We start from the raw sequence: 26,523 nt of genomic DNA on the forward strand, positions 1-26,523 counted from the left end.
CCAGCTTCCTGTCCTTTCTGCTCTGCTCTGTCATCCACCCTTCCCGAGGGTGCTCTTTCCAAAACACTCGTCTGATTGCATCTTCACTGATTAAAAGTCCCTCCAGGCTATTAAAGTGCTTGTGTCACTCAGTCCAGCAGCCATAAAGGCTTGATTACAAGCAACAGACACAAACTCCAACTGATTTAAGCAAAAGAGGAATTCCTGGAATAGGCCACCGGATGGAAGGAAAAGCTAAAGTCTTGAGAAGGGCAGGGATCCAGGCTGCCCTGGGGATCTCGGAAGCAGGAACGAATGGACCATCTTGTCAGAGCCAGCTGTGGGGATGAATCAGAGACAGTGACCTCAGTCTCCATGGGCCAGTTTTTAAGGAGAGGGTGTCTGATTGCCCAGGATTGATTCATAGGCCCACCCCTTGGCCAGAATGCACCTCTGATAGAACCACCAAGGCTGAAATTAATCAGAGAGGAGAAGATTCTCAAGCAAAGTAAGAGGTATTAGCAGAAGAGGGGAAATAGAATCTGCAAGAAAGGACAGGACACAAGCTCTTCATGGAGACTTCCAGCACCCGAAGGATCTTTCTATGTCAGAGCAACTGTGAGAGCAGGGAAGGATTGCATTCCCTGCATTCAGCAGGGGCCAGAAGGAATGATGGGAGCAGTTTCCAGCCAGCTAAGGAGAAACAGGAGTTTCTGGACTATAAGACAGGAGACTTAACCCCAAGGACTGTCAGACTGAACTCTAGTTTCCCCTGTTGTTTCTGGGCCATAGCTCTTCCTGAAATGCTAAGCCCAAAGTGTGGATCACGAAGAACCTTCCCTCAACCCCTCATCTTACTCCTCTGTCGTCTCTCTCTGCTGCCTATGGAGGTCCTGAGAAAAGGGTCTCAGAGCTGGAGTGGAGGGCTGTCTGCCCTGAGATCACTGCTGTTGGGTCTCTGGTCTTGAGAGCGCAATAGGGGAGGACAGAGCAGAGGGGGTTAGAAGGAAGTCACACTCACCTTGTATATATCTTATTTCATTGTTTCCTTATTCATGGTCTGTTTCTCTGCCACTGGAGTGTGAGCTCCATAAGGGCAGAGCCTTGTCTGTATTGATTACTCACTGCCGTATCCCCACACCTGTTACAGGAACTGGCAAGTAGTAAGCACTTAGGAAAATACATATTTGGGACTGAGTGAGTAGCCTGAATATCAGGTGGAGGCTACACTCCACCATTCTGTCTTTGACTCTGAGCCAGACAGGCAAGATCAGGCCTGGAACTGAGTCAAACCAGGAATCAAGAGGAGCGCAAGCTCTGGACTCAGCCTGCGTGAGGTGTGTCACTCGACCACTCTGAGGCTGCTTCCTTGGTTTTGAAATGGAGATTATACCACGCACTTCACACTGTTGGTGTGAGAACAAATGAGAATTAAAAGTGTGAAATTGGAACACAGTATGTGCTCTGCTCCCTGGGTGCCCCCTCTGTTGTATGCTCTGTAAGGGAGAAAGTTGTTTTAATCAGATGATGGGAACTGAATGTTATATCTCCCAGGGCTGGGGCAATGGGTATTTTGAGAGAACTTCCTGAAAAGGGCAGTGCCTGGCCCGCAGGGAGAAAGGAAGCACCAGTGGTAGCATGTCTATACAGTGATGGGCCCAAGGATCCCAGCAGAAAGTCTCATGCTGCAACCTCTAGCATGCCCAGCCGTGGCTACGAGAAAGGCTAGCCACATTCCAGTGTTGCCTCTGCTTTGGAGGATGGGACCAAAAGAGATATATAACAGGCAACTTTAGAAAGCGAATTTTATTAGCTTCATGAGAAACAGCTGCCATGAGTCAAGACCTGGATGGGGATAGAGCTCTGGTAGCTTCCAACCAATGGCGTGAATAAAGCCCACCTGTTCTCTCTACATCCTCAGACCAGGGTCTTAGTGGGGGTCCCAAGAAGAACATCCCACCTCCTTGCCCTCTCAGTGCAGGCACAGATTCAGGGAATGCATTCTTGTTGGACCTTATGATCTCCCGCTCTATAATATCTCACTGAACAGGAAAATGAATCAAATCCACATTCTAGACACTCAGATGCTGACAGATTTGGGATATGAGCCACTGTTCTGGATCATCAGCCAGGAATGCAACACTTTGAATCACCAATCAGAAAGTCAAGATTCTGGAATGCAAAATAAGAACCCCCTAACTTTCTAGCAGATTTCATCAGTAGCTCCACATTCTAGAATGACTGTGTTACAAATCAACCAGAAATCTGATATTCTAGGTTGTCAACTAAGAACCCAGTATTCTGGCAGACCAAATAAGAACCACTCCTAACAGTCTGAAGGGCTAATTCAGCATTCTGGAAGAACAAACAGAATCACAATATTCCAGATAATGGGTGAGACTCGAAGTTGTAAATGTCAACCCCAACACTCACCATGCCAAACCAGAAAATGAGCATTTAAGACCATCAGCCCTGGCCTCAACACTCTGGAATGACAAGCACAAAGCTCCCCCCTCTAGAATGCTACTTTCCTGCCCCTCAGAGCTCTGTGGATGGTCGCTCCACAGCAGGCCCATCATCCTGACTGGCATCCGGCACACGGAAGGAAACGTAGGGACAGGTCTTGGTGTTGAGGCAGACCAGCTTCTTCAGTGTGGCCGTCTTGACGATGTTAAAGCCCATCTCACCGCCAAATGTGCTTGGCTTCCAGTACTCCGGAGAACAGATGGGATTCCCTAGGAGACCCTTGAGGGAAAAGGGAGCCCCAATCTCTATCATACTCTCCCCAAAGATAGAGTTTGGATGGCACTTTTCAAGAAGCAGTCCAGGGTAAAACTCCAACGCATCAATGTCTCCATACAACTCCTCCAACTCCGCTGCCATCTCCTTCTCTCCTACAAGGAGATAAGGGGAAACGCTAGCATCAGATCCATGATGCCATTAAGGTCAACCTAGGGTGGGACCCTTCCACGTCCACCTTTTTCTGGGGCTAATAGGGACTCCAGGAGAATAACTTGAGCAACTGAGCATGTGCCCTAGAATTTGGCGTGGTTGGCACTGGGGAAAAGGGACAAGAGGAAAAGCACAAATTGCCCCTCCTCAGGGACAGGGTCTAGGGAAGGAAAATGCTACTAAAGAGAAAGTCAGGGGCCTAGATCTGCCACCAAACAGCCTATAACCTTGAGCAACTCTGGGCCCTAATTACCTGATCATTACAGAAGGGAGAATGCTCCCCATCTTGCTTTCTTCACAGACAGATTTCAAGACCTTAGCCTGGGCCAAGCCCTTTTATTACTAGACCTCAAAGATGTCACATGTCCAAGCTCACACAGAAATTCAGTGGCAGTGTTCCTTCTGCCCCCGGGGACCATTTGTCGTGGGAAAGTAAAGAATAACTAAGATGCTGTTCCAGGATCACAGGGAACTCACGCACAGAATCTGCTCCACTCGGCAATACCCACATGTTCATGGATAGTGGCCAAGGGGAGACAAATGTGGAGCTTCCCTGCTTCCCTGACCAGTTCCTCAAATCCATCCTCCATTGGGAACTCTCATGGGCCATGTCACACTCTGCTTCAGTGGCTCCCCATTGTATGTGACAAGGGCTGGCAACTTGGCTGCCCAACATCTGAGGATATTGGGGGAAATTATATATATATATATATATATATATATATATATACACACACACACACTCACATATATACATACACACACATATATACACACACACATATATGTGTGTGTATATGTATATATGTATAGATATGTATATGTATATATTGATATATATGTATATATACTCTAGTCATATATATTCATATATATGTATATATACTCTATTCATATGAATATGCAGATTCTTGGGCACCACCCAGGCTGGTTGAATCAGAATCTGTAGGAGAGGCATCTGAGATTTAGTATCTTAATCAGCTTTCTAAATGATTTTTATGCAGCTGGCCCATAAGTGGGTACTTAGAAAGCACTAGACCGGCCGGGCGCGGTGGCTCATGCTTGTAATCCCAGCACTTTGGGAGGCCAAGGCGGGCGGATCACGAGGTCAGGAGATCGAGACCACGGTGAAACCCCGTCTCTACTAAAAATACAAAAAATTAGCCGGACGTGGTGGCAGGCGCCTGTAGTCCCAGCTACTCGGAGAGGCTGAGGCAGGAGAATGGCGTGAACCCGGGAGGCGGAGGTTGCAGTGAGCCAAGATCGCGCCACTGCACTCCAGCCTGGGTGACACAGCGAGACTCCGTCTCAAAAAAAAAAAAAAAAAAAAAAAGCACTAGACCAAATAAAACTCAAAATATTTAGTATGAAAACCAAGATTCTACATGGTTTGGCCCCAACCTCCCATCACTAATCACCCCCACAACATAAGCTCCTTGCCCCAGCCACATCTATGACTTTCCCCAGATACCTGCTGTCTGACCTCTATGCCTTCGTACTTTCTCTTTTTTTTTTTTTTTTTTTTTGAGATGGAGTCTCGCTCTGTCGCCCAGGCTGGAGTGCAGTGGCGCAATCTCGGCTCACTGCAAGCTCCGCCTCCCAGGTTCACACCATTCTCCTGCCTCAGCCTCCCGAGTAGCTGGGACTACAGGCGCCTGCCACCATGCCCGGCTAATTTTTTGTATTTTTAGTAGAGACGAGGTTTCATCGTGTTAGCCAGGATGGTCTCAATCTCCTGACCTCGTGATCCACCCGCCTCAGCCTCCCAAAGTGCTGGGATTACAGGCGTGAGCCACCACGCCCGGCAGCCTTTGTACTTTCTATTGCTCTGCCTAAAACACTCCTCCCTCTCTTCTCCCACTGAAAATGCCATTTGTTCTCCAAACCCAGCTGAAAAGTCACCTTCTCTCCCCAAGCAGGATTATTTGCCACCCTGGCACAGCACTTCCACACCCGTTATAAGTCTGGTTGTTACACATTGCCACATGTATTGTCCCGTTCTATTTCCTTGATGTCTCCCTGACTTTGCTGCCAGTCCCTCAAGGGCAGGGACTGCATCCAGGAAACAGCTGCTCACCTACGAGCTCCTGGAAGGAGGTGTAGGGCTTCATGCCAAACCTCTTGCGGTACTCATTGAAGGGCTGCAGCCGCATCTCCCGAGACTCCCTGATGACATCCACAGCCACGTGCAGGACGTGGTGGTCCATGTTCCTGCCCCCACCGATCTGCCAAGAGAGAAGCACAGCAGTGGTCTGGGAGCCAGACCAGGCTATCTTGGAGCTTGGGTAAGTTCCTGGGACAAGAGCTTCCAGTGGGAGTCCCTTCTGAGCTAGGATGGAGAGTGTTGGGCAGCCTAGGAGATGTGATGCTGCAGACTTGACCCTGGACCTGCTGCTGTCATGCTCTCTCAGGAAGCCCCTCTGAGTCTCAGCTTCCTCATTTTTTTTTTTTTTTTGTGGGTTTTTTTTTAGACACTGTCTCACTCTGTTGCCCTGGCTGGAGTGCAGTGGCACGATCTTGACTCAGTGTAGCCTCAACTTCCTCAGGCTCAAGCGATCCTCCCACCTCAGCTTCTCAAGTAGCTAGGACTACAGGCACGTGCCACCATGCCTGGCTAATTTTATTTTATTTTTGTAGAGGTGAGGTCTCACTATATTGCCCAGGCTGGTCTCAAACTCCTGGCCTCAAATGATCCTCCCACCACGGCCTCCCAAACTGCCGGGATTACAGGCATGAGCCACCACATCCGGCAGCTTCCTCATCTTTGAAGCATGGAATGGGCCAGGAGGACCTCTCTTGTGGATCACACTGCTCCCTAGTCCGTTGAGTTACACCAAGAGGTAGTGTAACCCCCTGTGAAGGGAGGGAAAATAGAACTCAAAGCCCAGGTAACCTGGTGAGATAAAAAAGGCTGCAGAAGCCATAAAAAATGATGAGTTCGTGTCCTTTGTAGGGACATGGATGAAACTGGAAAACATCATTCTCAGTAAACTATCGCAAGGACAAAAAACCAAACACCGCATGTTCTCACTCATAGGTGGGAATTGAACAATGAGAACTCATGGACACAGGAAGGGGAACATCACACTCCGGGGACTGTTGTGGGGTGGGGGGAGGGGGGAGGGACAGCATTAGGAGATACACCTAATGCTAAATGACGAGTTAATGGGTGCAGGAAATCAACATGGCACATGGATACATATGTAACAAACCTGCACATTGTGCACATGTACCCTAAAACCCTAAAGTATAAAAAAAAAAAAAAAAGGCTGCAGAAAAAGATTCTGATTACTAACAGTCAAGGCGCATTAGTCTAAAGAAAGCTCTGGTGCTGGCCAGGCACAGTGGCTCATGCCTGTAATCCCAGCACCTTAGGAGGCCGAGACGGGTGGATCACTTGAGGCCAAGAGTTCAAGACCAGCCTGGCCAACATGGCAAAGACCCGTCTCTACTAAAAATACAAAAATTAGCTGGGCGTGGTGGCAGGTGCCTGTAATCCCAGCTATTTGGGAGGCTGAGGCAGGTGAATCGCTTGAACCCAGGAGACGGAGGTTACAGTGAGCCGAAATCACACCAGTGAACTCCAGCCCAGGCAAGAGAGCAAGACTGTATCTCAAAAAAAAAAAAAAAAAAAAAAAAAAAGGAAAGAAAAGAAAGCTCTGGTGCTTAGGATGAAATAATAACATTCATGCTTAACTTAAGAGATAGTCATTTTGATAGAACAACTATAATTGGGCAAAAAAGAAAGGCATGGTTGGATGCAATCATATGAGCAAAGCAAGCAGAGGATGGTGCCAATTACAGCTTTACAAGCTGTGGGGCTGTTGAGGGTTGAACTGTGTTCCCCAAAATATTAAGTATGTGTTGAAGTCCTAAGTCTCTGCATCTGTGAATGCATCCTTATTTGGAAATGAAGTCTTTGCAAAAGTAATCAAGTTAAGATGAGATCCTACTGGATTAGGGTGGGCTCCAATCCAATAACTGGTGTCTTTATAAAATTAGGAAAGACAAGCTGAGGGAGAGCACCACAGGATGACAGAGGCAGAGACTGGAGCAATGCCTCTGCAAGCTGAGGAATGCCAGGGACTGTCGGCCACCACCAGATGCCAAGGAGGCATAGAGCCTTGAGAGAGAACATGGCAGCGCTGACACCTTGAATTCAGACTTCTAGCCTCCATCTGTTGCTCTGAGCTTCCCAGTTTGTGGTACTTTGTTGCAGCAGCCTGAGGAAACTAATATAGGGACCTTGGGCAGCTATTCAAGCTAAGTTTGAGTTCCCGCATATGTAAAAATGGGGAAGGGAAGAGCCTCTACCTGATATGGCTGTGGTCAATTTAAATGGGATAAACTAAGCAAAGCTGTTATCTCAGTATCAGTCACATGGGAACCCCTGAGAGGGTAGCCATGGACAATGGTTATCAGGGGAAGCCCTGTCTTATCATCACTCAACTCTTCTTAATATCCTGAGAGTCGCCTATAATCCCAGCATTTTGAGAGGCCTAGGTGGGCAGATCGCTTGAGCCCAGGAGTTCAAGACCAGCCTGGGCAACATGGCAAAACACCATCTCTATTTACAAAAAAAAAAGAAAAAAAATCTTGAGAGTCAATACGTCTCTGTGGCCTTTCTGCCTTGTGCCAGGTACGATGCCGGGGCTTTTCACGCACATCATCATGGTCATTCCTTGAAAACGTTCTGAAAACCGTCCAGCCTCACACAAAGGCTATTGTCTCTGTTCATGTCTTGTGTCCCCACAAAGAACCACAAAGAAACCTACAAAGAGGCCATAAAGTAGCCAGCAGCTGCCCACCGGGGCAGCAAATGCTAATTTCAGTCAAATTACCAGAAGGAAATGGAAATCCATGTGTGCCACAGCTTCATGACAGGGTTTAGGGACAAGGATTAGAGAGAAGCAGAGGACTGTGTGGCAACGGGGGAGCCAGAGACTGCGATGAAGCAGATGGGAGCTTCCGAATGTGGAGAAGGGGAGATTGAGGAAGGCATTGGCTGGGAATTCCAGGGAAAGAGAATGTGTTTGTTTGCTAGGGCTGCCTTGACAATGTACCACAGACCGAGTGGCTCAAACAATAGAAATTATTTCCTCCGTCTGGAGACTGGAGGTTCAAGATCAAGTTGTCAGCAGGGTTGGTATCTCCTGAGGCCTCTTTCCTTGGCTTGTAGATGGCTTTCTTCTCCCTACATCTTCATGTGGCCTTCCCTCTGTGTGTGTGACCTAATCTCTTCTTCTTATAAGCATACCAGTCACACTGGATTAGGGCCCACCCTAATGACCTCAATTAAACTTAATTACCTCTTTAAAGACCTTGTCTCCAAATGCAGTCACATACTAAGGTTCCGGCAGTTAGGATTTCAACGTACGAACTTTAAGGGAGCCTCAATTCAGCCCAGAGTGGAGGCTTATGATTTAATAAACACCACAGGCAGGCACTGTTACATATACCATGCCCTGAATGTCCTTCTGCTCCTCAAATTGCCATGTCCTCTGACTTCCATGCCTTTCACCCATGCTGTCATCTCTATCTGGAACACAGCCATCCCCTGCCACTAACACCACCTCTTACCCTGGGAAATCTCTATCCCTCCTTCCAATTTCTGCTCAGCTGTCACTTCTTTTCCCATAACCCGCAACTCTGGGTCAGATGTCCCTCCCTGACTCCCAGAGCATGGTGGGCTTTTGTACTATGGTTTATAACATACTCTTAGAATTCTGATAACATAGGAGAAGCTCTTAGAACAGTGCCTGACATACAGTAAATGCCCTAATGCTGTTAGCTGTCATATGATTGCCATCACTTTCTAGGATGTGAGCACTAAAAGATGAGCCAAGAACCACATAGGTCTTGTTCCCACTACATCTCCAGTACCTGGAGTAATGTCTGGTATTGTGGAATGAACAAATGAACCAATGAATTCACGCAGGAATGCTTACAAGTGCCCTGTAGAAGTGACATTAGCCCCATTTTACAGAAGAAGAACCTGGAATTTGGACCCAGGTCTGCTGGATCCCTCAGCCCACCTGCCCTCACCAGCATTCCTCTGGGGCTTACCCGGCCAGCACTCTGGCGAGAGAAGGCATCCACCAGCGCCTCGACCCCATAGTCCACCAACATGGAGGTGTTGAACAAGAACTGCTCGTAGCTGTACTCCTGGGAGCCCACCTTGAAGGAGTCAGGCATGAGGGGGTGCCAGTGGTAGAGATGGTTGAACTCCATGGCAATGCGGTTGCGGTATTGGAACTGGACACCGAACAGCAGCTCTGGGTCAAATTTCAGCTGCAGGAAATAGCCACTCAGCTGCTGCACATACTCCTCGATGACAATCCTGATGGTCTCCCCTGGGCAGCGCAGGATTGGAAATAAGGTCAGCCAAGCACAGTGATTTAGATGCCCAGCTTGGAAAGCAGGCCAGTTGATGAGAGGTGCTTGCTTTTGGTCTCTTTATTGTTGTTGGTGGTGGTGTTTATGTTTATTTTTACAGACAAGGTCTTGGTCTGTCACCCAAGCTGGAGTACAATGGTATAATTACAGCTCACTTCAGCCTGAACCTTCCCAGGCTCAAGCAATCCTCCCACCTCAGCCTCCCAAGTAACTGGGACCACAGGTGTGCACCACCACACCCAGCTTTCTTTTTTTTTTTTTTTTTAAGAGATAGGGTCTCACTATGTTATCCAGGCTGGCCTTGAACTGCAAGCCTCAAGCACTCCTCTCACCTCAGCCTCCCAAAAGCTCTGAAATTGCAAGTGTGAGCCACCACACCTGGCCTTGCTGTTGATGTTTAATTTTGTTTGGCCTCTTCCATTTTGTCTCTTTGTAACAGGATGTGAAAATAGAACTTTTGGTCTATTTTGACTGAGGTCTCAAGGCAAGAGCACCAGCTACTCCCACATTTCAGAGGGAGGTTCTAGGCCCAGCTAAGCAGGACATGCAAAGGAGGTGTCCAAGAATCGGTCTTGTGACCTCCCTCCTGAAGCCCTTCTGGTAGAGAGACTACAAAAGATGGAAAAGTGGAGGATTTACTGGTGAGAGCTGTCACCATGCTGACACCCTCGGTGATAGAGGGGGACTTCAAGGAGACCACTCAGAGCTGCTGCAGTGGCAAAAGAGAATACTGAGGACAGAAGGGGAGCCTAGCCCTAAATATATTTCAAAAAACATATTTCCTATATGTTCTTATATAACAGGATTCTTATAAATAAATTTTTCCTCTGCCCCATTGGTAGCTATAACCAGCTAGAAAGCAAAAAGCCAGGGAAGATGCAAATTGAACATTCTGTAACAGAATTAAAACTGGGCAACTAGACATCGTAAGAAACTGATATTCAGGCCTGTTAACCATTAGACAAATTGGCTTTTGGAAATCGACCTGGAGCTACAGACTGTGGGATCAGCAGACCTGGATTCAAATCTTGGCTTTACCACTTCCAGCCACCTGAGCTTGGGCCGAGTTACTTAATCTCTCAGAACCTCACTTTCCTTAACTGTAAAATGTGTGTTACAATAACATCAGTGCGGCCGGGCGCTGTGGCTCATGCCTATAACCCCAGAACTTTGGGAGGCTGAGGCAGGTGGATCACCTAAGGTCAGGAGTTCGAGATCAGCCTGGCCAACATGGCAAAACCCTGTCTCTACTAAAAATACAAAAATTAGCCAGGTGTGGTGGTGTGCACCTGTAATCCCAGCTACTCGGGAGGCTGAGACACGAGAATCGCTTGAACCCGGGAGGCAGAGGTTGCAGTGAGCCAAGATCACGCCATTGCACTACTGTCTGGGCAACAGAACAAGACTCCATCTCAAATAATAATAATAATAACATCAATGCAATACTATATTAGGGTTGTTGAGAGAAGTAGACAATGAATACGGCGAAACTGCTGGCACAGCGCCTGGCATAAGAAGGGGTGTCCATATATGTCAGCCAAAAGTAGGAATACTAAGTGTAGACGCGAGGGGGAATCTCTTTCCAATACTCACATGTCACAGATCAGACTGAGGCTTGCAACCCCTTCCCATTCAAGAAGAGCCCCCTTTGTGATGGAGTGGAAGTAGCATAAATTTTGGTGGCAACCAGACTTAAAAGTCTCCATCTGCTGAGTGTCCCTGGATAATTCACTTAACCTCTCTGAATCTTGATTTTCACAGGGTAATCATACCTGGCTCATGAGGTTGTAGGGAAGTTAAATGGTGCCCTAGGGTCCTGTCTTTGGTCACAGCTTCATCTCCAGCCAGTGTGCTAGACAGCCTCCAGCTCTCTCTGGTCAAGGTCTTTGCGATGCTGAAACTTCAGAACCAGCCCCTCTTCCCTCTAATGACTGTTCCTATTCCTAATGCCTGGCTCTTCATGGCTCCAGTGAATTAGGCTCTGTAATTGTGACCAGCCATGCCCAGTGGTGCCCAGAGGTGGGGGAAGGGAGTTACTGGTGACTCAGAGCGAACATGGTCTGGACAGGGATGTCAGGGGCCAAGCTCCCAGGCAGGAAACCATCTGACATTTTAGGTTGCAGACTCGCCCCCGTAGGGAACACAAAAATATCCTGTCCCTGAGTCACCTAGAAGCTACCAAACTGCAAGAAGGTAAATATATGCAGGGAAGGGCACATGAAGATTCCTGAAGGCCGGGCAAGCTACAGTTTGATCCTGCACGTGCTGGGGACCACAAATGTGCATCTGGGTGCAGCACACGGGGGATGGCTAATCAAATGTGCTGAGTCACCCAGCTAATAATCAACCATCACAGTCATCCATTATCTGAAGGCCTGCTATGTGCTAGTTGCCTTCCCATTCATGATCTCAATAAATCCTTATAATCATCATTCACCCCAATGTACAGATTTGGAGACCGAGGCTCACAGAGGTTGAGAGGCCTGCTCAAGGTCTTCTAGCCACTAAGCAGAAGAGCGAGGATTCTAATCCCAGCCTCTACCTCCAAGTACCCCCCGCCCCCCACTTCTCGGGATGGAGGGCGTGACCTTCCAGGGCAGGGCAGGTCTGGAGTCCTCACCTATGAGGATGAGGCGGGTCGTCTGGAAAAGCTGCTCATCGCCCCAGGTGGGGTGCTCAGCCTTCAGCAGGTCACACACACGATTGTGCTCGCGTAGCCAGAGCGTGGCATACAGCATGAGCCCGGGAAGCAGCCCAAACACCTCCTGGCCCACAGCCATCTGGCTCTGGGGTGGGATGCCTCGGGGGTAGTGCATCAACACAGGCGCCTCTTCTACCGAGGGCGGGTACATTTCTCCGTCCAGTACCTGTGGGATGGGGCCGCCTGGCAACCTGGGGTTGGGGGTCACCCACAGCTGCCCACAACCAACTCCCTCCCACTCCTGCCTCCAGCTGCCAGTTCCCCTCAGCCAAGGCTGTTGATTCCACCTCCAAAATGTCTCTTAAAATCAGTCCCCTGCTCTCCATCTCTACCACCACTACCTCAAGCAGTGCCCCCTCATCTTCCACTCTGACTCCTTTCCCTGAGTGGGCTCCCTATGTCCACTCCTAATCCCCAGACAGGCCAGTCTCTGTACTGCACCCAAGCAAAAAAGAAAAAAAAAAAAAAAACCTTTACAAAAAAAAAAAAACAAATCTTGCATCATGAGCTGACTTAAAACCTTTCCAAGTAATCTCTCTGCTCTTGGCAGAAAGTAGAATTCCTTAACACGGTCCCCACAGACATCTCCACTTTCCCGTAAATTCATTCTTACCCTCGATCACTAGGCTCAGCAAACGCTCCCATTTTTACACTCCCTCCAAGTCACCAAGCTGCTCTCCACCTCTAAGCCTTTGTACTTGCTAAACCCTCTACCTGGAAAGCCCTCTCCCATTCTTAGCATCCCTAACTCCTCCTCATCCTTCATGCAACTCTGGGTTTATTTGTAACTTCCTAGGGAAGTTTTACCCATCATCCAAACACTCTAGTGGCACTCACAGCTTCTCCGTGGTGGCAGCTACAAGTGTACCTAATTATATGGCAGCTTCTTCATTCATTCAGTAAATACATGCCAAGAGACTACTACATGCCAAGTACCGTTCTTAGCCCTAAAGATTTCAGCATCAAACTTTGCTTTGGTGCTTGCCTAAGATTTGCACGATCCAATATGGTAGCCACTAGCCACGTGTGGCTACTGAGCACTAGAAATGTGGCTAGTGTGAATGAAGAACAGAATGTTACTTAGTTTTATTTATTTTATTTAGGTTTATCTTAATTTCTATTTGAATTTTAAAACTGATACTTCAGCTATTGGAAAACCTTTAAGTATGCGTGGAACAAGTCGGACATGTCACTCTACTTATTCAGCTGTACATTTTATGAAATCTTAATACAGATTAGATCACTCCAGTGAAAACAGAGCATCCAAATTGAGATGTCCTGTGAGTGTGAAATATACACCAGATTTTGAAGCTTCAGCATGAAAAAAGAATGTGATATATTTTATTAATAATGTATTGATTACATGCTAAAATGCTAATTACCTGGACATATTGCATTAAGTAAAATGTATTATTAAAATCATTTCACCTGTTTCTTTTTCCCTCTTTTAATATGGACATTAGAAAATTTTAACTATGTATGTGGTTTACATTATATTTCTGTTGGACAGTTGTGATTTAGACAAAAGCCCTCATAGAATGAGCATCCTAGAGTTTGTCTGTGGTTTTTTGAGGGCAGGACCCATAACTATAATGGTCACTACTCAATCACCTGTGCCAGGCATATTCTCGTGTCCAATTAATATTGTGGAATAAATAAATAAATGCAGACTACAAATGTTTATCTCCTATTGAGCTCCAAAATCTACCTCCCTGGCTGACGTGGAAGGCCACGTCTGCTCCTCCCTGGCTTCTCATACCTGCTGCCTCCTCCCAGGGTATACTGTCACTCCTGGCACAAGCCTCCCACTCCCGTGGTTGGCCCTCTCAGGACATGACCCAGACCCCCGCCCCCCGCCCAAGCAGTCTTTGCCAGGGGAGACCATGGGAGACCCCTCCCTCTGCCCTACCCCCTGGCCCAGCACTACCTGGTACTTGAGTTTCCCGTCCTTAAAGAGCCGCAGTTGATACTGACGCTCCAGATTGTCTCCATAAATGTGGCCGAGGTCTACCTGTGGACAGAGAGGGGTTCCCTCAGGTCACCAGCGTTCTGGCCCACTGTCGATGACATGGGTGTGCCAAATTAGGTCCAGAGCAGTCCTGAGCCCCTCCTAGGTACTCACCCCATGGCCCAAGGCCTTGGTGAAGCCAGGACCCATCTTGCCAGAAGTTTTGAAGAACTGGTGGGTGAAGTGTTGTGCAAAGAAGGCAAACATGATGTTGGTGCCTTGGGGGTCAGGTATGAACTTCCTCCTGAGCAGGAAGCGGCGGGCCAGGAGCTGGGCATCTGGCAACTGCTTCTTCCCTGGTTGGGGGGTAGGAAACAGCAGTAGCTTCTCCTATCTGGATCTTGCTGCCCTGGGGACATCTGGGCTCACCAAGCAAACTGGCCCAAGCAGGAAGCCCAGAGTGGCCTCCTCAGGACCACCTCCCCACCACCACCAAGTAACCCACTCTCTACCAAAAGACCCTAGAAGTATTTACAGGTGAAGTGGCATGATTTTTAGAATTTTAAGTGGCATGATTTTTAGAATTTGATTTAAAATACTTTATAAAAATATGAGAGGGGAGAAATGAAATAAGATGAAGAAACTGTGGGTAAATGTTGAAACTGACAGATGGGTACATTGTTCATTCTGCTTTTCTCTCAACTTTTGTGTATCTTTGCAATTTTTCCATAATGAAACATTTCACCAAAAAGAAATAAAGAAACAGAAAAAAACAAACATGAACTCCCTTGCCCTGAGTCAAGGTAGCCTGTGTTTGCAACTGACTATGCTATTTGCTAGCTGTGTTAATACAGATAAGTCATCTCATCTCTCTGAGTGTCAATTTCTCCATCTTTAAAAAGAGGCAAATGATACCCATTTGATACAGTGAATCTGAGGATTGCAAGAGATAATGTAAGCATGGCAGAGAACCAGTGGGTAGAATTTTTTAAATCAAAGGTCAGCAAGCTTTTCCTGGAAAAAGCCAGATAGTAAACATTTTAGGCTTTGCAGACCATACAGACACGTCACATCTATTCAGTTTTTGCTATTGTAGCCGGAAAGCAGTCATAGATGACACATAAACAAATGTGTGTGGCTGTGTTCCAATAAAACTTTATTTACAAAAACGGAGAGGTGGGCTGAATTTGGCCTGCAGGCTGTAGTTTGCCAACCTATTTATTTATTTATTTACTTATTTATTTATTTATTTTTGAGACAGGGTCTCACTCTATTGCCCAGGCCAGAATGCAGTGCTGCAATTATGGCTCACTGCAGCCTCAACCTCCTGGGCTCAACTGATCCATCCACCTCAGCCTCCTGAGTAGCTGGGACTACAGGCACACACAACTACACCCACCTAACTTTTGTATTCTTTTGTAAAGAAGGTGTCTCACCATGTCTTCCAGGTTGGACTTGAACTCCTGAGCTCAAGCAATCCACCCACCTCAGCCTCCCAAAGTGCTGGGATTACAGACGTGTGCCACCACACCTGGCCCTGTCAACCTATTTTAAATGATGCCAATCTTTCTATGTCTGGCATAAAGACAAGTCATCCTTAGAATAAGTATTGAGAGGCCTTCCTTAATTATGTCAGTGTCAAATGAGTTGTCACCCAATGCCCTCACAGAAAGGAACAGAATTTTTTGAGTTCTGGTAAAGACATCTCTTCACAATGCATCAAGATGTGAGCCCTGATGTTGAAGGTTCAAGATCAATGGAAATTACTTGGATTAAGATGGCTGACTGGGTTCCTCTGGCAGGAAAAAATATCAAGTACCCCTAAAGAAAATCCACCAAAAGGGAAGTTAGAGGGAGTGATCTGTCAACCATAATTTGGAATCATCACTCACTGACACTGGGCAAGCATTGATTTCAGCAAAGTTGGCAAGACCCAACTATCCTGGTAGAATGGTCATGCTTTGGGAATAGCAGCTAACCATGTGATGGAAAACCGTCACAGTAGTGCTCTTGAGACCCAGGCAGGGACATGGTGCAAGGTTTTGAACCCAAAAAAGCACATAACCATGAGGCTGCACAGGACTGGCATTCAACAGTGCCACCATGTGGCAGGAACTGAAGTATAGCAGCAGTGGACTGATGAACCTCTCTTGTCCTCTCTGTACTTGACGCTGAACTGATGGGTCTGAAATGAATAATATCCCAGGTTTTTGGATAATTACAGGTGACAAGGGAAGGTCTTACAAGGAAGACCCCTGCCACTGTGGCTAAGTGGAGTCTTGAGCAACGAAAGAAAAAAATGTGACTTATTTGTACCTTACACTGGTGAAGCATGTAAAACTATTTACATTTGTAAAGAACCAAACACAGAGACAGCACCCAATAAATAGCTCACTACTCATTCTTTCCTACGTCTCAACTTCTAAGTCACTTCCACCCCAGCAGGACCCAACTCATCATTAGAGAAGAAAGGATCAAGCAAAGAGGCACCCTGGAACTATGGAAACGTTGGTCTGACTCTAGGTGACCTCAGGCAAGACCCTCTGCGGCCCTTTCCTGTTCTCAAGCCCAGGCTCTGGACATGTCATATGTCTTGCCTTGGTCTAGCCATCTGCAGAATTGGGTCAATAATTGTTCTTCTGCCTGATTTTTCCCAAAGAGAAGAACTGAGCACCTCCTGTGATCCCCAGGCCCAGCTCCTCACCCCGTTTTACCTTTGGTTCCCATGGGCGTGGGGCAGTCTTTAGGCACAGAGGGCAGAATACGAGTGTAATAGCTCACGTTGGAGAAAGACTCCCAGCTGATGTAGTCATGTGCTGAGTTGTAGGTGGGGGGACTGGGGATAAGGTTGGAACGCACTGCAGAGAGCAAAAATAATGGTGACAAGGGTGTTTCCACCCCCAGCTGCACCCCAGTTCTTGCCTCCTCCTGGGTTGGGGCTTATTTTATCAGGCATCATAGACTCTCCCCACCCACTACCCTTATCAGATGCCAAGAATCCAAAAGGACTAGCAGGATTGCTTGCTCCCCCAGGTCAGGGGGCCCTGCCCGACACCCACCTGTGAGTACCAGGCGCATGAGCATCTCTCGGATGAAGGTGGCATTGACAAACTCCCAGAACCAGCGCCCGTGAGTGAGCAGGAAGTGGGTGAAAGAGGGGCTGGGCCGCAATGAATTCCGGAGCCAGGTCCATAGGCCAGCTGCAGGGGCAGTGGGAGTCACTCAGTTGGTCCCTCCTGCCAGGACCAGAAGTAGCCAGGGTGGAAGATGGGGCACTGAGGACAAGGGCCGGGATGGAACAGAGTAGCACCTATGGGGAAGCGGGTAAGGATGGAACCTTGGGAGCAATGACACATGACAGAGCCAGAACCAGGCGTGAGGACAGGGGCCAGGGCATGTGGTGAAGACTCACCAGGGAACCCAGAAGCAGGGAGTGAGGGTGGACCAAGAGTGAGAGCTCATGCTGAAGCCAGGTCAGGGAGAGGGGCAGAGCCAGGCAAGGAAGGAGAACAGGGCCAGGGCCACACAGGAGGGTAGGAAGTTAGGGTCTAGGAGAAGGGGCCCGGGGAGCAGAAGGGCTCAAGATGGAGGGAGTGAGGGCTGAAGGTCCAGCTCACGGATGGTGCAGTTGGGGCCGGAATAGCCCGTGCGGGTGCAGTCACACTGGTAGCGGTCAAGGCCGAAGCGGACACAGATGCCCTGGTGCTGGCATGGATAGTAACAACAGGGATTCACTGTGGGTGAGAAATGGAGGTCAGCGACCATGCTAGGATGGCCTCCTGACCCCTATCTAGCCCCTGATGGGGGAATGAGGGGCCAGAGGCATGGACTTAAGTCGCAGCTCCATCTTGAATCACTGGGTGCCAGGGCTTCAGGGTTCCCCCAAGAGTCCCCCGTTCCCACCTCTGTGAACATAAACCCCCCATCCTGACATTTCCAGGCCCTGCTCTGGAACTCCAGCCTAGCCCACATCAGGCCCCCAGGGGAAGTGCCCCCTCCCTCCCTATTGCCACCAAACGGTGGCAGGAGAAGAGTCCCCGGCTGTGACACTGAAGGTTAAGAAAAAGCTGATAAAATCCCACAGCCACGGACTTCTAGAGCGTTCACTTCCTGCCTAGTCAGAGTCCAGCAGCAAGAGCAGACTGGGGCAGTGGGGGCGGTCAGAAAAGGGACAAGGATGAGGAGGGGGACTTCTCCCAGACGACCACCCCAGGCTCTGAGCACCTGAACACTAGGAAAACGAGATCCCTCACCATTCCTCCATTTCTGCAGAAGGTAGAGAAGAGCAGATATCATAATGTCCACATTGCAGATGGGGAAATTGAGGCCAGAAAAAGGGAAAGCCAGACCTATCACCCCACAAGTCTCACCAGACCAAAGGCCCATCCCTTCACTTCCACTCCACCCCCACAGCCTCAGCAGCCAAGTCTAAGGAAAGAAGTTTTCCAGACCCTGGGTACAGAGGGTGGGTGTGCAGGAGGAGGGGGACTCCAAGGTCTCAGCTGCCTCAGCCCCCATTCCTGATGGAATCAGACTTGGCCCACATCAGGGTGGGGTCTGGGCTCTAGGATCCAGAGGAGGGTCACAGACCAAGGGAGTAGGAGAGACAGGGCTGGAAAATCTCCTGGGAGGGTGCATGGAGCTCTGGCATCCGCCCTGCTGCCTCCTGGAGAAACTCTATAAGGAAATCCCTCTTGGCATCTAACCTAGATCCCTCAGACCACCACCCCCTTGCTAAATCTGCCTCAGTGATTCTTTAGCAGCAAAGTTACAGACTCCTCAGGTTCAGTAGGATCCACCATCACCTCCACCACCACCACTGTTCAGTGAAGGAAACTGAGGTTCAGGGAGAGGTGACAACTTGGCCAAGGAAACAGAACAGAGCTGGGCAGACCAAAACCTCCTGGCTCTTGGCAGGAGGCTCCATCTCTGACCTTACACGGAAAACGCCAGGCTCCTTTCTGCAAACATACTTCCTTATCTGGGCTCAGAGCCAACGTTACAGGGAACATGTCTTCTTTGTGCAACTGGTTATTGCAGGTCAAAAGGGTAGTGAAAGGCCGGAACAGCTGAGGATGAAATGCTGTCATCTCAGGGTGCTAGGATCAGAGAGCATGACCCTGGGCAAGACCTGCCCCCTATCCCCTGCCCTGGTCTCAGTCTCCTCACTTCACAGCACAGGGCTTGACCTGGGCAGCAGAGTCCTCTTGGTCCCCACGTCGAAGACGGCAACACCACCTCACATACATACACACACACACACACACACACACACACACACACACACACACACACACAAGCAAGGACCACAAGAATCATGCAAATGGTTTTGCTTAAGCCCTGGCAACTCCCCACGGCCCCACAATGGCCCCAGCAGGGGTGTAGGAGGGAGGGGTCAGGGGAAGAAGGCTGGACAAAAGGCTTTATCAGGCAGCCACAGGCAAACCTGACAGGCAGGATCCAGGGAAAGGGCCTGGCAGTACCCCAGCCCCCACCTCCCCCAGCCACAGGCCCAGAAAGGCCAAGAGGCCTCTGGGTCAGCCCCCCTGCTGGCTCAGAGGTCTGGTTCCCCCTAGAAAGGACTTGTCACTCTGCTAGAACTCTTCTTCTTGCCCCTCCTGCTGGCCTGGCTCTCTCACCCGCCCAGGAGCCCCTGTAGCACCCACTGCCCAGCTCCCAACCCTGGCACACAAGGTCCCCTAGGACTCACTGTCCAGTTCTACCACTCTAAGGGCACAGGGGTTAGGCCTCCCCTAGGCTGAATTTCCCCATCCCTGCCACAGCAGAGATCTCAAAATGAACTCCAGAGGTTCGTGCAGCTTAAACATTCTGCGCCAGCCCCTTCCTTAGCCCCAAATCCTCAGCATCTCCATCCTTCATTCAGGCTGTTAGCCTCCTTAATACATTTCCTCCAAATCAGCTGAGCCTATGCCTTGCCTCCCCAAGAAGGCTTCCCTGAATGTCCATACTCCCTCTCCCTTGCCCTGGCTCCGGGTTCCAATTCAACCTGCTCTTCTCCACCATAAGCTTCCAGGAGAAGGGATCCCCCCTTCCCTTCCGGCTTTCTCTTCCCCCAGCACAGGCTATGCACACAGCTGGGGCTTAACCAGGTCTGGGATCCAGATGTGGTAGCCAGAGCTTAACGAATGTTTGTGGAATAAATAAAATGAAGTGAGGAGATTGGTCACCCCCAGCCTGACCAAAAGGAGTCCCTCATCTTCCAGGCCCTCAACAGCTGTCTGAGGTGGAGCCGGAAGGCCTCCGGCCATGGCCCTAGAGCTCTGCCTCGGCAGGCAGAAGAGCCACAAGCTCCAGATGCTGAAGCTGGAACGGCTGCCCACACCCTCTCTGCCAAGAGAGGCTGTGCAGAGCTGGGGGCTCCTCCCTCCCAGGCTGGCCCGTCCAGCTTCCCCCTCCCCTACCCCCATGTTCTTTCCATAAACACCGCTGCTCCGGGGCAGGAAAAGTTCTCCCAGGAAGGACAACAGTGGGCCTGCCGCTGGTGCCCCAAGGTGTCAGCGTGGGCGGAGAGGAGACTGGGTGCCACTAGACTACAGCCGGACCATCACAGCCCAGCCAGAAAGCCAGGGCTCCAGCCGACCAAGTCCACAACCTTCCACACCCACACTCATTTATCTCCCCAGCACTCCTAGGAGAGGTAGGTGAGACTCCCCACTGCACAGTGAGGAATGTGAGGCCCAGAGAAAGCAGGAGGCTTGCCCAGACCCCACTGCTTTGAAGTTGCGGAGCCAAGACTTAAACTCCCTCCTTCTCCTTCTCCTGGAGGCGCTCAGGACTGGATTTGGGGAAGGGATGGAAAGGGAGAGTCGCTTTGATGCACAGACTGGGGATGACCCAGGTGAGGTGGATTTGTCACATTTCTTCAAAGTGAACCATGAAAATCCAGAATGAATGAAACCAGGACCCCAGGGGGATCACCATCTCCTGCCACAACCAGACCTTTAGGAAGTATTCATACAGGAAGGCCTTCCTTCGGTCTAACTTTAATCCTGCATGTTTTCATGCCAACTCAGTTCTGTGCTCAGTGGAGGACACCCCTGTTCATCAAGAAAGAAAACCAGGGAGATGCAGGTACCAAGTCTAATTCACTTTGAGTCCCCCATACTCAGCACAGGGCCAGGCACCAAGTAGTTGCTTGGGAGAGCTGTATTGGAGAGTGGCTGCTCTTACTGGCTGTGCATTCTTGGGCAAGTCCCTCCCACCTCTGGAGCGTCATTTTTCTGTATATCCCATGAAGGGGGTTTAGCAGGGGGCTAAAGGAGGCCTTCCTTTCGACGTCCAGGCCCTCTACTCTGGGTAGAGGCAATCTGTCCCTCTCCATTATTTGTATCAATACAACCCTCCCACAACTGCCCCATCAGCAGAGAACCATCCCATTTGCTCTCACTGAGTCCCCAAGACACGCGGAGGCAGAGATGATCAGCACACCACACTGCATGCCAGACACACACAGCCGAAAGGCCAAGCTGCTAGTCCCCATCCCCACAGATGAGGACTGTCCAGGACTGCCTGGTTCCAGAATCTTCCCAAGGGTTTGGGCAAGGAACACCCGCTAGCGCAAAAGTCAGGGCTCCAGGTCCAGGACTGAGCGTGACTAGGGGACAGGCACAGCCAGGGAACACCGAGTCCTCCAGGATGCAGAGGCGTCAGGCTGCAAGACTGCCCAGTGAAGAGGCAGGACCCAAATCCCCTAAAGAATAATATTTAGAGAGGCTCTGGCGACCTGGCAGCCAGAGAGAAAAAAAGAAGGTGGGGGACCCTGACTGGTCTGGCCTGGGCCCCAGTTCCCACACCTAAGCACCACTGCACCAGACCCAGATAACTAGGCCCAGCAGCTGGAAGAGCCTGCTGGAGGGGAAGCCCTCTCCCGGCCCACAGACCCAACTGGTGCTGGCGAGAGCAGGCGCAGATGCCCGGGCAGCCTTGGCACAGCTGGGATCTTGCCCCATGTGCCCGGGTCAGCTGGCCTGGGGCTCCTGTGCCTGGCACGCAGCTCTGGTTGCCAGGTCATGCCCTATCCCCATCTAGAAGATGGGCACTGAGTCAGGTCCAGAGACTAGAGGGGAAGTACTTGAGCATTCAGGGCCTCCCCCACCCCGCCCCCACACACAGCCTTGCCTCCAGGCTGACCTCCATCTCCTCATCCACCAGGGAAGCGAAAGCAGCATTCTCACCCTCCGCCTGCCCTCTTAGGTGAGTGCAGCCCTCATCTCTTCATCTCCTTTGCCTCTAGAGGCAAAACACAGGCTTTGGCTTTCTGGGGCAGATGCCCAAGTAGCTTGGCCCTCAGTTTACTCACAGACTTGGAAATATGAGGGCAACCCAGACCGTCTGCCCCTGCACTCCACCTGTCATTCGTTCTTTCCTAGATCCTTGCAGGAGCCTCGGAACTGGTTTTCTGGTCTCCAGTCTCATCCCCACATTACACATCCATCCTCAGCCTCCTGCTCCACATTACCCTTATGGTGTTTCCTGGTCAAGTCTCTTAATGTTTCCCCCACCTGCCACCTCCTTCAAGGTCCAGTCCAAATGTCATCAGATCCAAGAAGCCTCCCTCAATTCTTTGCACTGAGAGGCAGCTGCTCCCTCCCCTGAGCTCCGCACACCCCTGCTCCCTCCCCTGGACTCCCCACACCCCTGCTCTCTCCCCTGGGCTCCCCACACCCCTGCTCCCTCCCCTGGACTCCCCACACCCCTGCTCTCTCCCCTGGACTCCCCACACCCCTGCTCCCTCCCCTGGGCTCCCCACACCCCTGCTCTCTCCCCTGGGCTCCCCACACCCCTGCTCTCACCCCTGGGCTCCCCACACCCCTGCTCTCTCCCCTGGGCTCCCCACACCCCTGCTCTCTCCCCTGGGCTCCCCACACCCCTGCTCTCTCCCCTGGGCTCCCCACACCCCTGCTCTCTCCCCTGGGCTCCCCACACCCCTGCTCTCTCCCCTGGGCTCCCCACACCCCTGCTCTCTCCCCTGGGCTCCCCACACCCCTGCTCTCTCCCCTGGGCTCCCCACACCCCTGCTTCCTCCCATGAGCTCCACACAGCCCTGGTCCCCTTGGATGACAGTCTGTTGGCATTTCTGGCTCCACCATCAGCCTGTCAGCTCCTCCCAGCTCTGTGTCTCCAGGCCCCAGCCAAAGACTGGCATAAATAAGTCCTTGGGAATGAAAAAAAACAATTTCGTGTAAACATTTATTATATAAAAGGAAACAGAAAAGGCAAAAACAAAATAGCACAGACCGTGGCTCATTGTGCATTAGTGAATGGACTAAAAAAGAATACAGGCGGGTGGGACCTGTATACCAAGGGTGCCTGGATGAGGCCAGATGGGGCCTCAGAGGAGGTGCTGGGCTGATCCAGGGACTGACAAGATGGGTCAGCCAGGCAGCCTGATGAGCCCCTTCTACTCCCCACCACCAGCTCACTGTGAGGATTCAGACAAGTGGCCTCAAGTGGCCTCACTCCCTCTGGGCCTCAGAGTCCCCTTCTTTTTTTTTTTTTTTTTGGGGGGGGGGAACGGAGTCTCGCTCTTTCACCCAGGCTGGAGTGCAGTGGCGCGATCTCGGCTCACTGCAGGCTCCGCCCCCCAGGGTTCACGCCATTCTCCTGCCTCAGCCTCCCGCGTAGCTGGGACTACAGGCGCCTGCCACCTCGCCCGGCTAATTTTTTGTATTTTTAGTAGAGACGGGGTTTCACCGTGTTAGCCAGGATGGTCTCGATCTCCTGACCTCGTGATCCGCCCGCCTCGGCCTCCCAAAGTGCTGGGATTACAGGCGTGAGCCACCGCGCCCGGCCCAGAGTCCCCTTCTGTAGACTGGGTCTAACGCATCTCTCGGGCAGGGCTGTTGAGAGCACCAAAGAGGTGGATGTGCACAGCCAACCTTTGTAAACTTTAAAGTGCTAGCCACATGAGCCTTCCTCCTCCTCTTCCCATAAACCAGACTCTTATTCAACCCAAACCCTTTTCTAGAGCACCCTCCATCCTCTCTTTGGGTTCCCTAAATGCCACCCACCCAAAGCCTCTGTTTCAGGAAACTTGGTCTGATCCAAAATCCATGTACGTATCTTTCCTCTCTCCCCTACGCACCAGATCCTTAGAGCATCACAGCAGAAAGTGCAGATTCCCTCTGCCCCCTCCTGCCCTCTCTGGGCCTCATTTTAGAGATTTTACACAGCTAGGTGGTGAAGGAAACTATGTCCAGCTGGGACACACGCACACACACACACGCACACTCACGCACACACACACGCTCACACGCGCACACACACGCGCACACACACGCACACACACACGCGCACACACACACGCGCACACACACGCACACACACACGCTCACACACACGCACACACACACGCTCACACACACGCACACACACACACGCACACACACACAGAAGCAGTGAGCTGGGGGAGGAAGGTTGGCTGAGCCAGGAACTAAATTCCTTCACCTGGAACCTGGCACATGCATGGGGGAGGGAAGGGCGGAATTTCTCCATCAACCTCCCCCATGAAACCCAAAGTGGCTCAGGGTCCATTGTGGGTAGAAGCAGCTTTCTGTGGAAAGACCTTGCGAAGTGTGTGGAGGCAGACAGACCTGAGTTCAGATCCTGGGCCCACCATGTATTGTGTGAGCTTGGGGGATCGTGGCACCTACTGAGCCTCAGTTTCCTCATCTGCTCAATGGGGATCTCTTACACCCCAGAGGAAGCATCCCGGCTCCTAAATGTATTTCCATCTCCCATGTTCTCCCGAGGTCTTCACCAGGGGAGACCTTCTCCACTGGCAATGGGAATCAGGATGGGTTCTCCAGACGGTTAGAGGCTGGAGAAAGGGAACTCATTTCCCTTGGTGCCTGCGGCTTCCTCCCAAAGAGGCCGCTATAGGAAACAGCGGGGTTGTTGGGTGCAGAGGCTGCTTAGACATCTGGGGGCCAGAACAGGTGAGGGGGATGGATAGGGACTGTCCCTTCTCCCCAAGTTGGCACCAGATCCCAGTCTGCTGTTTCCCCTGAAAGAACTAGATAGCCCATTAGCCAAGGCCACACCCCCGGGGGGCTTCAGGGAGCCCCCATCCACCAAAAGACAGCCTCAGTCCCCTTTCTCAGCACCACGAGCAGAAAGGGGAAGCCGGGCCCGCTGGAGGGGAAAGGAGGGGGTTGACACCAGGCGAGGGGCGCAGGACCAGGGATTCCCATGGGGAGGGATGGGGCCGCCTACCTGGCGTGGGCGCCCCTGGGTCCGCGAGCAGGACGGGGAGCGGCGGCAGCAGGAGCAGGAACAGCAAGAACCAGAGCAAGAGACTCCCTGCAGAGGAGAGAGACGAGGGGCTGAGCCTGGCATTCAAGGCTCCGCCAGGAGGCCAAGAAAATTCCCGGGCGCGCGGGACACCGGGGTCGCACTCACGGCTCATGGCGCGGCTGCTGGGGTGCGGGACTCAGAGTGCAGGCTCCTGTGCGTGCGCCTCGCACACTGCCTGGAGCTCCGGCCCATCCCCTCCCCACCCTTTCCCGGCTCCACCCCCGCTCCTCCCTCCAGCTGTCACCTCGGCTGCCCGCTTACTTCCTCTGCCCAGCCCCGGCCAAGGCATTTTATTAATTAGTGTATGATCGCTGCTAAGGCGGCTTTTCACCCGAGATCCTTGAAGCACTTACGTTTCTAATGCCTGGTGGCACTAGATATAGACAGGAAACTGAGGCTCAGAGACGATGCTCAATGCTGAGGTCACCCAGGGCTTAGGGACAGAACTGAGGATGGAAGCGGCTCCTCTGAACCACACACCCTGCCCCGCAGAGAAGAAAGGGTCTCAGAGTTCCCTTCTGTAAAATGGGTCTAACGCACTCTACAGAAAAGGGTAGAGAAGAAAAGGGGCTACAAATGGGGCAGTCCGCAGAGAAGAAAGGGGGCTAGAAATGGGGCAGTCCAGCCTGGCCTGCTGGTGGTTTCCTAGATGAGAAACTCACTACTCCTCAGACAGATCTAACAGGAAGGACTTACTTCCCCCATGGGTTGGCCTCGGCCCTCTGAAGCCACAGGTCTCTGCCAGAAATGAAGAGACCGGGCTCCAAAGTCCAAGAGAGCCTAGTTCAAATCCAGACTCCACAGCTTACTGACCGTGTCACCTTGGACAAGGTACTTATCTTTTCTAGCCCTCAGTATTCTCATCTATAAAATCGGCTTAATAGCAAAAACCATCCCAGAGGGTGGTTGTAAGATTCAATGAGGGAATGCACACAAATCTCCTGGTGCAGTGCCCAGCATGTAGTAGGTGCTCAGTTATCAGAAGGCATTTTTTCAAAGATCTCTGAACTCAGATTCCAGGGCTGGCCAGGGTCCATGTTGTAGCTAGACTCACATCCACCACTGAATTTACAGAATCCCAGCATCCAGCTCTCCTTTTCTCCAGCTCAGGAAACACCTAGAAGGAGGAAGGAATGGGTCCAAGATCACCCAAAGTCCCCTGGTCCTGGCACCCACAAGTCATCTCCCTCAGTTTCCCCGGCACACCCAGCCATCCTGTGGGCCCCAGAGT

At 50.9% G+C, this 26,523-nt stretch overlaps 1 protein-coding gene across 5 annotated transcripts; it reads right to left on the reverse strand.

Moving 5' to 3' along the window:
• Nucleotides 1–1,770: 1,770 nt before the first annotated feature.
• Nucleotides 1,771–25,478, reverse strand: PTGS1 (prostaglandin-endoperoxide synthase 1). Of its 5 annotated transcripts, none has more exons than XM_055271207.2 (11): nt 25,398–25,478; nt 25,212–25,298; nt 17,594–17,710; nt 17,036–17,176; nt 16,691–16,834; nt 14,151–14,332; nt 13,956–14,039; nt 11,948–12,194; nt 9,109–9,284; nt 5,009–5,156; nt 1,771–2,873 (listed from the first exon to the last, which is right to left on the reverse strand). In XM_055271207.2, exons 1-11 carry the CDS (start codon nt 25,402–25,404, stop codon nt 2,518–2,520), a joined length of 1,689 nt encoding a protein of 562 aa, XP_055127182.1. In that variant the 5' UTR covers nt 25,405–25,478; the 3' UTR covers nt 1,771–2,517. The 5 variants fall into 5 exon arrangements, with proteins under 5 accessions (XP_055127182.1, XP_055127180.1, XP_055127184.1 ...); XM_055271205.2 differs by having other exon boundaries at nt 8,998–9,284; XM_055271209.2 differs by lacking the exon at nt 16,691–16,834 and having other exon boundaries at nt 8,998–9,284.
• Between the last annotated feature and the right edge of the window lie 1,045 nt (nt 25,479–26,523).

Source organism: Symphalangus syndactylus, chromosome 3 (genome assembly GCF_028878055.3).
Source record: "Symphalangus syndactylus isolate Jambi chromosome 3, NHGRI_mSymSyn1-v2.1_pri, whole genome shotgun sequence".
Taxonomy (NCBI): domain Eukaryota; kingdom Metazoa; phylum Chordata; class Mammalia; order Primates; family Hylobatidae; genus Symphalangus; species Symphalangus syndactylus.

Coding starts and splice junctions, on each gene's coding strand:
- PTGS1 (XM_055271205.2), bottom strand. Junction 17,711..25,211: donor CCCAGGGGCGCCCACGCCAG/GTAGGCGGCCCC, acceptor TCTCACCCACAG/TGAATCCCTGTTGTTACTAT. Junction 14,333..16,690: donor CACGCCCATGGGAACCAAAG/GTAAAACGGGGT, acceptor CCCCCCAACCAG/GGAAGAAGCAGTTGCCAGAT.